Raw genomic sequence first — 14,062 nt, 5'->3', positions numbered from 1 at the left:
TGCCCCCCCAGGTTGGCAGAGGAAGTGCAGCACCCAGGATTACATTAGATAACTGGGTGAAAAAACTGGGTTGCAAAATCATGGGATAAAATTATAAAAGAAAAAAATATTTTGGTACCATTTTGGTGGTAAAATATCAGTATTGGCTCATCATCAGTGTCAGTCATCATGTACATAATTATGTTTTGAATCTCAGGTATGTTTCAATTGCCATCTGCATACTTTCTCATCAACATGGGGGGAAATCAGATGCAGAATGAGAATTGGAGCAGCATGAGTGTTACTGAGTTCACTCTCATGACAAATGGAGAGATGAGAGAGGCAGAAGGCAAAGCTCTGGATCTACTAGTCAATCTTCATTCCAACCGTACTCTGTGAGCCTCTCAGGAGCTCATAATTATGAGTTGCCTGTTAACAAGAGGCTAAAGAGGTGAAACTTAAAGTGGTAAAACAATGAATGTATTGCTAGACAAAATTGGAACTGGAACACAAAACATGGCTGAATGATATACAGGACCTATTCATAACTATGCCCTAATTGTTACATCATCCATATCACTTTTATACAAGTCTAGATGGAAAGTGGGGTCCATGACGTGCATAGGGTGGATTTCTCTTTGCCACCTGCTTTTTCTTAATCTTTGAAGTGCGTACTTTATAAGATTCTGCCAGGTAACAGGCTCAAACGATGTCCCATCAGGTTCATTTTGAAACCCTTTATTACCATATTTACCATTTACATATCCTGAACCCAAACCCCCTAAAATTGAAGAAATTGAAAAGAGCATAACTTTTGGAGTGTGCTTCCTGCAGGTTCTGACATTATCTACCATTTGTATAGAAAGATAGAAAACCACATTTATTACAGTATCATGGGAAGATGACAGCCAGTAATCAATGCATGTCCTTTTCACCTTTCAGATTTATTTATGTAAACGTGTGTTCAGCTTCTTTTTTTAACCCATTTTGACCTGAGATCAGATTCTAAAAATGTCTTCTACATCCTGACAGTTTTCTGAAAACGCTATGTTTCTATGTCAGTCGTTCTTCGATTTTTCAAAAATAGCAGACCTACAAGCTCGTAGCGTGCCACTCGGTGGCACGCTATGAGCTTGTAGGTCGCGGTGAAGAGCAAACCACAGCCACCGCTCCAGCCCTTCTCTCTGTTTTTACTCACCACCGCTCAACGTTATTTCAGCTCCGGTGGTCAGCTCACCACCGGAGCGGTGGTCACCTCACCACCGAAAATCCAGACTATGAATAGGCCTTCAGCCTGACGGCCTCCAAGGTCTAATATCTCCAAATAATCTCCAAATTCAACATTTCTTACAGTTTGACTTCAATCTGGTCCAAACATGGCTTCAAAACAACAAGCTTTTACAAAAATAAGTCCTTGTAGCATGCTGTTAGGCCACTCACGCAGTGATGCAAGTTCTTCTGATCTACTGACTAAGTTTGAAGATGGTTCTCGTCTGGAGAAAGTGGACTCATGATACCGAATTAATGTGAGGTTCAAAGGAAAGTTCTGGGTCAATTGAATTGACCCAGAACTTTCCTTTGAACCTCACATTAATTTTGATCTTATACCATAAAAAAACTGTTTGTGCTCACTATACCCTGGGCCTTCGATCAACTGCTTCTCATTTTAAGTGAGAAAAATAATAATTTCCTCCTTCCCATTGTAGGAAGTACTCCTTCCCATTGTAGGAAGTACTCCTTCCCATTGTAGACCATGCTGATAGTCTACCAGAACACCACAGAATTCTCAAACCTCACAACATCACAACTCCCTCTGCAGAACACCACTGTTCCCTATACAGTTCACTTGATTGGCTGCAGCCTAAGGCAAGAAGACAATTTCACTGGTACAAATTCCTCCACCCATTTAGACCTGACACTATATTCTACAAAATGTCTTCTAAATCCTGACAGTTTTCTGAAAAACCCTATGTTTCTATGTCAGTGGTTCTCAGGACCCCCAGAATGATCTGTATTTGGCAGCGGACCCCCATCTGAAAATGTGTTCCAGGGACCTCTCAGAAGCAAATATTTGAGTTAAAAACGTTCGCTCTGAAAGAATATATATTCAAAGATTTGTGCCACATTTTCACATTTTGATCTTGTAGATCTGCTATTTTTCAATAGCAGTATAACATAATGCTTGAAACACCAAAAGGGGTTTCCGTCCAGAATGGGTTAAATAAGATCTTGGTCATGGATCTTGTTTGGACCCGCTTATTATTCAATAAGGCACTACAACATACCGAGTATAGCATAGAAATTATGCTAGCATATAAAATGTGCGTATTTGGCACATAGAGTATGCAAGCTGTATACAAGCTGCATCCTCTGCATCCCGATTCCCCAGCCAGCTGTCATGTTTTACACCAGTCATTCAACTGTGATCACACATGGCAACATCGCCCTTGTGTGGTGAAAATCTGTCAAGACAACCAAATGTCATTTTGCAGGGTGATATTGTATACTTTGGTGACCGGAGTCCCCAGGGTCTATGTTTGGCCTTTTCCTATTTACCCTCTACTGCGCCGAATCTCTTTGTCGAAAATAGTATTTTTTACCATATATTTGCCTATCATGACATGCCCACAATTGGGACGCTTGGGTTTAAGTGATTAAAGCAAGTCGTTTCCATTACCGTCAATGAGGCATGTACACGTTCAAAGACAAAACCATTACTGTCAATGAGGCATGTACACGTTCAAAGACAAAACCATTACCGTCAATGAGGCATGTACACGTTCAAAGACAAAACCATTACTGTCAATGAGGCATGTACACGTTCAAAGACAAAACCATTACTGTCAATGAGGCATGTACACGTTCAAAGACAAAACCATTACTGTCAATGAGGCATGTACACGTTCAAAGACAAAACCATTACTGTCAATGAGGCATGTACACGTTCAAAGACAAAACCATTACTGTCAATGAGGCATGTACACGTTCAAAGACAAAACCATTACTGTCAATGAGGCATGTACACGTTCAAAGACAAAACCATTACTGTCAATGAGGCATGTACACGTTCAAAGACAAAACCATTACTGTCAATGAGGCATGTACACGTTCAAAGACAAAACCATTACTGTCAATGAGGCATGTACACGTTCAAAGACAAAACCATTACTGTCAATGAGGCATGTACACGTTCAAAGACAAAACCATTACTGTCAATGAGGCATGTACACGCTCAAAGACAAAACCATTACTGTCAATGAGGCATGTACACGTTCAAAGACAAAACCATTACTGTCAATGAGGCATGTACACGTTCAAAGACAAAACCATTACTGTCAATGAGGCATGTACACGTTCAAAGACAAAACCATTACTGTCAATGAGGCATGTACACGTTCAAAGACAAAACCATACAAATTGAACGTGCGTTAAAACGCCGCAGTGCCAGCCATCCTGACGACATGCAGCCTGGCTCATTGGGCAGCGATCGCAACCCCTTTCTTGACCCAGGAGTCACTGTTGACCTGATCCAGCATGAAGCGGGCCACGTCTCCCCTGGACATTAAGTTGCCAGCATCTTGAACATAGTAGCCCTCGTGGGTCCGGAACTCTTTGTCTGTGGAGCACACAACCACAGAAGAAACATTAGCAATAACCAGTGTTGGACAGTAACTAGTTACTAAGTAATTAACACATAGACGAATTGTTAGCTTATAGATGTTCTTTTTAATCATACCTTCATGTACAATGCACTGATACTCTCGTTCGTCTTCTAAGAAGACGAACAGGAGGCTATATACCAGCTGCAATGCTCATGCACCTAATTTCTAAACCTTGTATACACAATGTTTGGAGATATATAAATATTCATCCCCTTCCCCCCGTCAACCCTTCCTCTTTGTTCATTTCTTTCTGTTTCTGGAAACAATCAAAACCCACTGTTTTATAGGTGTAAATCTGTGATGTGACAATAAAGATAATTCTGACTTGTAATGTAACTAGTTACTCTTGACATCAAGTTATAAAATAATCTTATTTCAGTCACACAACGCTTAGAATGAATTCATAATATATATTTATTGAGCATAATTGAGCATAGATATATGAAGCATAGTTTGGGGTCAGGGCTCTGTCTCTTAGCCTGATTATCAGACCATCAAGAGATGGGGGCGGGGTTTATGGGCTGGATCCTCTATTCACTCAAGCCAAATAGAATTATAGAGAATGGATTAAGACCCCCAGGGGGATCTAGAAACAGAGCCTACAGGTGGATGCTGGGGAGGCGGTGGGATTTGCAAAAAAACACGAGCAACAGGTTTAGCAGCAAGCGAGGCAGGGAGGCACGTCAGCACAGCAGGAGAGAAGCCAGGAATGAGCAGGTAGGCAGTCAGCGCAGGCACACCTGAACTTCCATGCGCGGCCAAAAGCCGCTGTCTGCCGGCGTCTCTTCCTGGTTTTTAGACAGCTGGTGGATGGAAATGAAGCTCCACCCACACGCCAGAATGCCGCGGGGGCAAGCTTTTCCTGGAATCTGGCCCACGCGGCAGAGGTGGAGACCCGGAAGAGACGCCGGCAGACAGCGGCTTTTGTCTGCGCATGGAATCCTAGGTGTGCTTACACCCAGAGAAGTTTAAATAGCCGCTCTGACCAGGCAAAGAGTGCATGTGACTAGTCACCTGACCAGGTAGGCGCGCTCTCTTGAGCTGTCTGCCTGAACTAGCTACGCAGGCTGCACATCATTACTTTTGAAAGAACTAATAAAGCAACTAGTAACTTATTCCTCTTCCCGAGTAACTCAACATGACCATTATCAGTCAAATGGAGTCGATATTATGTTGTTCCTCTGTAGCTGTCCCAGCAATGGGTATTTTGTAATATTTTATTTTATTGCTTTTTCTGAAAATGTGAAAATATTGTGTATGTATTTTTGTGATTGGATAACATATTGTATTTGTATGTGTGGTGCCTTGCCTTCTATTGCTCATTTCATTATAACCTGTTGTAAGGGCATGCAGGTGCAGGTCCTATGTGATTAGTGTTGAGCAGCATTGGGTGCACCTGGGTGAGCTAAGCTCAGTCAGAACAAACACTTCCTACGTCAAACAAGAGTGTCCTTTAAAATAAAGAAATACAAGATAAAGATAACATAACTCTCCTGAAAGAATTGGCAGGAGGCGCAAACGGTATGTTACATTTGGTTTGTTTGTAAACAGTGTTATCGTCATTTGTTTGTGAACATGCCTGAATAATATATTATTATATATAGAATATTCATTGTGTTTGTTTATATAATGGACATTTATGAACATGGACAATTTCATGATTATGGACACTTTAAAAAGACAGCTCGACTGTCAAAGAGGACATTCATAATTCATATTTTCTATTCATGTTTATAATTCATTGTGTTTAAAAGGATATTGTGTTGCAGTTTTTCATGTTGTCTTGGGCTAAATAAATTGCCTTGAGATATCAGTTGGAGCGTTGTCATTCTGCTGGTTGAAGAAGCTTTAGGAGCGGTTATATCCTCTGATACATGAGAAAACAGAAGATCACAGAAGATCACAGCGTAATTCAGAGTGTTCATTTAACTCTGGGAGTGTAACAATGGACAATTTGTAGACTCAGAAGAGTCAGAAGAACACACTGGATTTTACATTGTAGTAAGCTAAGACTGTTTGAACCCCTCAAGAAGAGGTTGGTCTTCAGAAGACCAATTCATTCACTGAAAATTTGCAAAGAAAGTGAAAACAGGCATGTATCGTACGGTGGATGACATTTTAAGTCAATGAAATACTAGCACTGCAGTCAGCACTGCAGACTGACTAAATGGGGGGCCTGGGGCCCATGGAACTGTACAGTGGGTCTGTGAATTAGGGGAGCAACCGTTCGTTTATTTAATCGATTAGTTCATATCTCTGCTGTCGGGAAGAAACCACAATTAAGAAAACTGTATATTTTGAAAACAAAGCAATACAGCCCCATCAAAGTTGGTGTTGAACTTGTGACTTTATATTATTGTCAATTACTTACATGAGAGGGGGAGAGGTGGTGGAGTTGGTTGCTTTAGCAGACAGTTTGAGGGTTCAACAGACAGACGTAAAGGGTGTTCAATAGCACAGATTAATGCAAAAGAAAAATAATCAAAAACCTCAAATGGAGTTAGCTGGTGTCCTCCCGGCAGCAACGATATATGTGTTCCATTCTTTCTCCTAAAAGCTACACGTGTTATTTATGTTTTACCTGTGGCAGGCAGGTCCTGGAGACCCGGCGGTCGGACCACGGTCCAGTCGATGTCCTGGGTGCCGTCCAGGAAGTGCTCCATCTCATCCATGTCAGCGAGGATGCTGCGGATCATCGGCAGCAGGACGTACCGGACCAGGTAGGGAACCTTAACTGCAGAGTTTGCTGAATGGGAAATGTTGCAGGAAAAGCGTTACCATGATGCAACTTTTCACTGGTATGGCCTCTAGGAGACTCATGCTTGGGGGCTGGCTGACATTTTACTTGATGATTGACTGTGGTATACTGTAGATTATAATTGTGATGAATGATATTTGTGTTTTTGGTATTGAACATTGGAACATACTATATAAAAATGACTAAGCTTTTAAGCAAAACACAAGGCAGATCTGACAATTAACTTAAATATATAAAGGAGTGACTGGCAATGATTGTATAATCACAATAAATGATGTGCTATGGCCAAAATAGGTTGTATAATATTACACTTCCGAATAGTCATGGCAGATGTAGAAGTGTTGTGAGCTTGTAGCTCTGCCATTTCTGGTATTTTTTTAAATTGCTTGAAAATGTATGAACATATGTCAACAGATGAATTCATGCAGATGGATTGGAAATTATTATTCTGACTATGCAAAAGAATAACTGCGATCAATGCAAATAATTGCGATCAGGCGAAATCACGTAATACTTGTGACTCACGCTTGGTGTACCAGGCGGTCATAACGATGACCCTGTTGACCTTGACCTCTCGCATGGCTCTGACCAGTGCGCCCATGGACTGGGTGTAGCCCGTCACCCGGCCCAAGAAGGACGGGGGGAAGCCCAGGCAGGAAATGACGACGTCGTGCCCTTTGATGTGCTCTTTCAAACCGTCCGCCGAGAAGATATCCCCTTCCACCACCTGGCAAAGCAGAGCGGAAACGAGGGTGCAATGTTAATGACAAAGGTTCACGGTTCACCTCATGAATCTGTGCACGGCCACTGTGCCTGTGCACGATTATTGTAATACAAGATACAAGTTTTGCTTTGCGTTGTCACCGAGTGCCGTCTTTACGTTGACTTTGCCTTTGTGCCGAGCACTGCCGCCGATGCGTTCATCATGGACCACATCAAAGGGTGGCAACGCAAGACATCTAATACAGCGTAGCAGGTCTACCGTAGTTAAAATGGTGCAATCGTACTGGCAATCGAACTATAAAAGTGTGGAAGACGAGGAGAATACTTTGACCAGCAGCAGCCTGCACTGTTGCACGTAGAAAGTTAAACTGCAGTGGTGGATGTCTCGGAGTCAGAGTCAAACGGACCCTAAAGGAGCTTTAATTTGTTAAAAGTAAAACTTCTCACGTGTGTGTGTGTGTGTGTCTCTCTCTGTTCAAACACATTTTTTACTTTCATGAATACGTACAAAAAAAAGTTAAATTCGTTGGTTTTGGTTCCTCAACTCAGCATTGTAGCAGCAAGAAATAATAAAGAACAGTGCAGCTGTGACAAGAAGCACTTTCAATCCACTGTCAGTTAACCAGGAAGATTTACATTTAGACAAAATCATTCCTCATCACTTAAAGAATCAAGATTTGTATTTGTAACATCTCATTGTACTGGTACACAAGAGTGAAATTCTAAGATCTGCATCATAACTTCAGCATCTATAAACCACGATGGACCCAGCAAGTAGAGAACCAATGTAACCAGTAACCGCACAGTATGAGAAGAATTTAGAAAAACGTCATTGACAATATAACCTTGTTTTTGTTTTTTTTGTTTCCTATCGCTATTGATGTTTATCATTTGCGTCTTCTGCTTCAAGGTCAAGGTCAAGGTAAACTTTATTGTCCACAAGGGAAATTTGTCTTGAGCTTTCATCCCAGCTACAGCCACACATAAAACATCAATGACAAACAAAAATACATTACAGAGGAAGACACAACATTACACAATTGCACACGTGATGTGGATAATCTAGCCTCACACAGTTACTGCTGTTTCAGAGCCTCGTTCAACATCTTAGTTGATGCTGGTACAAACGATTTTTTTAAATTGCTTCCGCAATGACAGAGAACCCGAAGAAAAGTACAAGACGCAGCAACATACAGTAAATAACCTTGAAGGTACCTTGAGTTTGTCATGGTGCGCGGTGAGTTTCCCAGGGTTCCTCACTATGGCAGTGACCTCATGTCCCTGCTGCAGAGCCTGCTCCACCAGATGCTGTCCAGTCTGTCCTGTGGCTCCAAGCACAGCGATCTTCTTCACACTCTGGGACAAATAAAACTCAATGAGGGCTACAGCGCAAGTTAATCGGTACTGTACAGTGAGCAATGTGGGTCTGTGTGCAGCCAAGGCAATTATTACGATACAATAAAAAAGGCTGCTCAGAGCTACTAGTGACTGGGGTCACTTTTAATGAGTGCCCCCACAATATGAGTATATGACCGGAACTACTTAATAATTCACCAAAACCAGAGCATAACTCCCACCACGGGACTCAGGCAATCAATTAATAATAACACTATATTACCACTAAAAGTATTTCATACAGCTTAAAGGGATATTTCACTTTCATCGTCTACTACTCAGTTTTATGTGAACACCCAGACAGTTTTTAAGTTACTTGAATTAGTCCGGAGGCTTAGTGAAAGGATAGTGCAATTGCGGATAAAAGCGTCATTTTTTGCATGATGGTTCGTTAGGGTCAGTTATTGAATTTTAGCCTAGGAGCCCTTGTCAAATATCTATTTTAAATATCAAATTGCAAGACTATTATTATCAATGAAATATGTGAAATATGTGAAAATCCGCCTAGTATTTTTCAGACTATATACATCATAAAATGATCAGATTATTTCCAAATGTGATAAAGTTGATTTATTTTGACATTATTAAAGTCACAGAACATGAAATATCATCAATAACACCTTTATTGCAATGAAGAATACATACAAATGAACTAGAACTCGACCGGCCATCGGACGGTCTCGCGCCACACCATCCAGGTGGCCAGTTGTCCGGGTGGCCACTTGTGCAGGGTGCCCACTTGTTCAGTCAGACTACATTTTGGGTGCGATACTGAACCATACTGTAGCGTACTGTACTGTACCGTACTGTACAATACTGCACTGTACTGTATCATACTGCACTGTACTGTACAAGACTGTACCGCACTGTACTGTACTGTACTGTACTGTACCAGACTGTACGTTACCGTACCATACTGTACTGTACCATACCGTGTGTGTGTGTGTGTGTGTGTGTGTGTGTGTGTGTGTGTGTGTGTGTGTGTGTGTGTGTGTGTGTGTGTGTGTGTGTGTGTGTGTGTGTGTGTGTGTGTGTGTGTGTGTGTGTGTGTGTGTGTGTGTGTGTGTGTGTGTGTGTGTGTGTGTGTGTGTGTGTGTGTGTGTGTGTGTGTGTGTGTGTGTGTGTGTGTGTGTGTGTGTGTGTGTGTGTGTGTGTGTGTGTGTGTGTGAAGTGAAAAAGGGAGGGGTCGGTGAATGTGGAAATTGTGATATAATTTGCGTCACAGCAAAATGTTGCACAATAACAGTATGGCACACAAAAGCAATATTTGTACAATACATATGACAGGTGAGCGGAGGCAATGTAGTGCAGATGGATTCCTGTGGCATGTAGAATTGTTTTGTGCTTCTTCTGTCGTATATGTCCTTAGACCTTCAGCTCCATTGCAGCAAACCAGTCCAGTGTGTCATTGTCTAGGTCAATTAAGCCTTGATCACCATTTGGTGGCCGGTATGTGGGGCAGCTGGTCAGCACGTGTTCCACAGTCTGTAATGGATCCCCACATTCGCAGTGGGCACTTTCTGTGACATCCCACTTCTGCATGGATGCACCAAAGCGTCCCACACCCGTCCTCAGGCGGTTGAGGGTTGTCCACTCCCTGCGGGGGAGGTGCTGGCCAGGAGCATCTGTGAGATCCTCGATGTAGTAGTGAAGCCTGGAAGGATCTGCTGCCTTCCACTGGTCTCTCCATCTTGCCTTCACCCAGGAAGCCTTGGAGGTGTCGGCTGGTGTTGTGCCGAGCAGTTCCTGGGCCTGTGTGGCAAAGGGCCGCCGGGACTTGAGACACGTACGCTGTGGTGTCTCCGTGACGACCTTGTGGAGGAGGTGAGATTTGCTCAACTGTGCCTTCCGAGTGAGGGCCAGTGTGGCTGCTTCTCGCCTGACCTCTGCTGGGGCGATTCCAGCAAGGACTGGCAGTTGGTTGGTTGGCGTGGCTCGTAGGCATCCAGAGACCATGTCCAGCTTTTGGATATGGGGGCTACGGCTCCAGGCTGAGGCACAGTATTCAGTGGCAGGGAAAACTAGGGCCTCGGTGGAGATGCGCAATGTCTTTGTGGTGACTCCCCACGTGGTGCCAGCTAGATACCGTATCAGTGCGGCACGGGCGGTGGTCTTTCCCTTAACACTGTCCAGGTGTTGTTTAAAGGACAGTGTTCTGTCGAGCTTCACTCCAAGGTATGTCGGTGAGGACTGGGACTGTAGCCGGGCACCGTCGACCATGATGTTGATTTGGCGAGTTGCTTCCCTTTTGTAGAGGTGGAACATTGTTGCTACAGTCTTCTCAACACTGAGCTCCCCCTTTCCATTATAGTACAAGGATATGCATCATAGTGTGAAACATGTTATAGAGCTGTGCTTTCTGCCTAGCTGTCACAATTGCATTTGCAAAGTGGGGAACAGTCCAAATTTGCATTACTGCATTTTCAGGTACTACACTACAGTCACCTTTACAGGTGCATGTAAACCTGTAATGGTCAGCCAAACTGGCACCCATGACCCTTCTTCCTTAACCCACCCATAGTTCTGTGGAGAAGGAATCACTTGGTGCAGGCTTCGTGTGCTGGTGGCCCAGATGCCCGCTTGGTAGACTGCAAAAGCCTAGGGGAACCCAAATCTCGAGCCCTGCCTATGTTTCATGCATATTCCGGTTGTGACACAACATATGCCTTAATAGCCGGGGAGCCAGTCACCCAAATTTTGAGAGGACCTGTGATGTCATAACATACTTTTTACTTTTTTACGTTTTTTTTCTATTAATTTGGTCAGAGCAGACCTCTCATTCTGTGGACCTTAATGACCAAGTGAATAGAAAAAAACACAAATAAAAAGTATGTCATGACATCACAGGTTCATCTCTATTCCCGCTCCCCGGCTATTAATGGAAAGGGTAAGAAGTCAGCTTGGCGGACCTGGCAAGCCTATGATGCTGCGACAGAAACATTCGTCAATCTGGCAAAGCATCCCTTCCAGCAACTAGATGTTGACTGCCAGCACTTCCGGGAGCTTGAAAGACTGACATTAATTTTGTACGACAAATCCAGTCCTTTGAGCTCCATCAACGAAAAAAGAAAATAACTCTTCTGTGAACAAAATCGAACGATAGAGAAATTACCTCCCACCCAGGGTGCACTCACATGTGAAACGGGCAGTCTACCAAGCAGGCATCTGGGCCACCAGCACACAAACCCATCAAATGATTCCTTCGCACTATGATGCATATTAATTTGTATTCTTCATTACAATAAAGGTGTTATTGATGATATTTCATGTTCTGTGACTTTAATAATGTCAAAATAAGTCAACTTTATCACATTTGGAAGTAATCTGATCATTTTATGATGTATATAGTCTGAAAAATACTAGGCGGATTTTCACATATTTCACATATTTCATTGATATTGATAGTCTTGCAATTTGATATTTAAAATAGATATTTGACAAGGGCTCCTAGGCTAAAATCATTTAGCATGACGTAAAGAAGCCTCATACAAAATTTGGCGCTTTTATCCGCAAGTGCACTATTCTCCTAAAAAAGTGCACTAAGCCTCTGGACTAAATCAGTATTTAGATATTTGATATTCATTTTAGCTGCCCCGCCCCCTCCCTATACAAACCCATTGTAACTTCTAAATCCATTTTAATCATGATAGATTAATCAAAAACAACTGTCCTTTTTTTCTGGTGACTGATATTGTCCTAATACGTGAGGAGGCCGTGTTTTTTCAATCACTGTTTTCATTTATTTTTAAATATTGTTTGGATTATTTAGTCTCTTCGGTCCGCAGCAGCTTCGCCCTCATTATTTTTCCAAAAACAATATTAAAAAATAAATAAACACGCCCCCCTCAAATATTAGAAGGACAAAAGGACGGTTATAATGGGTTTGTATGGGAAGGGGGCGGGGCAGGTAAAATTAATATCAAATATGTAAACTGAATCAAGTAACTTAAACACTGTCTGGGTGTTCACATAAGACTGAGTAGACGATGAAATGACAACGTTTTAAAAAAAATGAAATATCCCTTTTAAGTTGAAAATCTGAACTATCCCTTTAAGGTTTCAGAGTTATGTTCTGTATTGTCAAAACAGGAATGCATGCATCAGCATGTAACACTAAAGAGAAAACTGGTGGTTAAAAACCCTGTGAATTATCTCCCGACAACGAACACCTAGCCAGACACTATTCCTTTATAATGATTATGTTATGTAACATAATGATTATGTAAGGGATACATGTCTGGCTTGGTTGGTCACAAATCAGAAAAGTTGGTAAGTTACCACAATACCACACCACGGAAACACATTTCTATCACCAGACATTTCACCGTGAGAATAGTATAGAATATACGCTACTGGTCAGTGGTCAAATATTAGTTATTTTGCACGCACTCATTATTTTGCACTGCACGAAGTAGTAATAATAATAATAATAATATAAACAAAACCTACTTCCGGGTGACGTAGTATTCCTGGTGGTGGTGTAAAGTCGAGCGGACGTGAATAAAAGAAGCGAGTGATCCACCACGGTACTAACATCAAAATCGCGTCTTTTGTTTGAGAAAAGAACCAATTAGCCCCGTGTTTTATTTGAGCAACGAACGGAGCCATCACAAAAAGTGCGGAAAAGTCGATATGCACGGTGACTGCTCAGTACGTGCTCAGTGCTCACAGCCTCACATAGCCCTGACTCGCTGTAAGCACTGGACCAGGGCTAAGCCTCACACTGCCTTTGGTCCAAAATAAAATGGATTAATGAAATCAGCCCCCGGCCGGGACCTTTTTGAAACGGACTCCACGCCTCGCCACTCGCCCTAGTACACACTTCGATCCACTAGGTATGAGCATAGTTATAAATAATAGAGAGACGGCACCGGAAAATTCAACTTCCATCTGCTTGATTGATTGAAGTATTTATTAACAGTTTGCAGAATTACAGTACATTTCAAGCACAACTCAATACAAAAAATGTTAACTGTGAGTGGACGACACCATAAAAGCACTACACTTTGTTTACAAGAGGGTCCACCTTGTTCAATTCATCATAACATTTAGAGACAGAGGAATGTTGGCCAGAGCACATTTTCTTAAAAAAGAACAATACTATAAAACGAAATAGAAACAAACACTACAGCAACCCATAAAACTAAACTGTAATGGAATAGAATGACATATTTTCCTCTTGCTTTCTCTCATACAAATATCCTACAAAGTTCAGTATAATGCATAAAGATTTTCCTGAATATAAACTGTATTCTCTCTCTCTCTCTTTTTAAAAGTAAAACAAACTAATTTCTGCAATTTATGTTGATCAATTTTCCTCCACTAGAGGGCAGAAGTAGTCCATAATTACAGCAGAGTAGTAAAATGGGATACAAATATAATTGTGTGTGTGTGTGTGTGTGTGTGTGTGTGTGTGTGTGTGTGTGTGTGTGTGTGTGTGTGTGTGTGTGTGTGTGTGTGTGTGTGTGTGTGTGTGTGTGTGTGTGTGTGTGTGTGTGTGTGTGTGTGTGTGTGTGTGTGTGTGTGACAAAATCTGAAGACAATG

At 42.1% G+C, this 14,062-nt stretch overlaps 1 protein-coding gene across 2 annotated transcripts; it reads right to left on the bottom strand.

Annotated features, from left to right (window-relative positions):
- Window positions 1-3,352: 3,352 nt before the first annotated feature.
- LOC306925932 (flavin reductase (NADPH)-like) lies at window positions 3,353-13,180 on the bottom strand. Of its 2 annotated transcripts, none has more exons than XM_079505082.1 (5): window positions 12,967-13,180; window positions 8,338-8,478; window positions 6,907-7,126; window positions 6,223-6,375; window positions 3,353-3,595 (listed from the first exon to the last, which is right to left on the bottom strand). In XM_079505082.1, exons 1-5 carry the CDS (start codon window positions 13,123-13,125, stop codon window positions 3,453-3,455), a joined length of 816 nt encoding a protein of 271 aa, XP_079361208.1. In that variant the 5' UTR covers window positions 13,126-13,180; the 3' UTR covers window positions 3,353-3,452. The 2 variants fall into 2 exon arrangements, with proteins under 2 accessions (XP_079361208.1, XP_079361209.1); XM_079505083.1 differs by having other exon boundaries at window positions 6,223-6,387; window positions 6,925-7,126.
- Between the last annotated feature and the right edge of the window lie 882 nt (window positions 13,181-14,062).

Source organism: Electrona antarctica, assembly GCF_951216825.1.
Source record: "Electrona antarctica genome assembly, chromosome: 7".
NCBI classification, from domain to species: domain Eukaryota; kingdom Metazoa; phylum Chordata; class Actinopteri; order Myctophiformes; family Myctophidae; genus Electrona; species Electrona antarctica.
This window is presented reverse-complemented; position numbering and strand designations above follow the sequence as displayed.

Excerpts from the sequence above, each read along its gene's own strand:
- LOC306925932 (XM_079505082.1), bottom strand. The coding sequence starts at position 13,125 with ATGGCTCCGTTCGTTGCTCAAATAAAACACGGGGCTAATTGGTTCTTT. Across the intron at positions 8,479-12,966 it reads GAATACTACGTCACCCGGAA|AGTGTGAAGAAGATCGCTGT; the intron begins GTAGGTTTTGTT and ends TATTTGTCCCAG. Across the intron at positions 6,376-6,906 it reads GCGTGAGTCACAAGTATTAC|TTAAGGTTCCCTACCTGGTC; the intron begins GTGATTTCGCCT and ends CAAACTCTGCAG.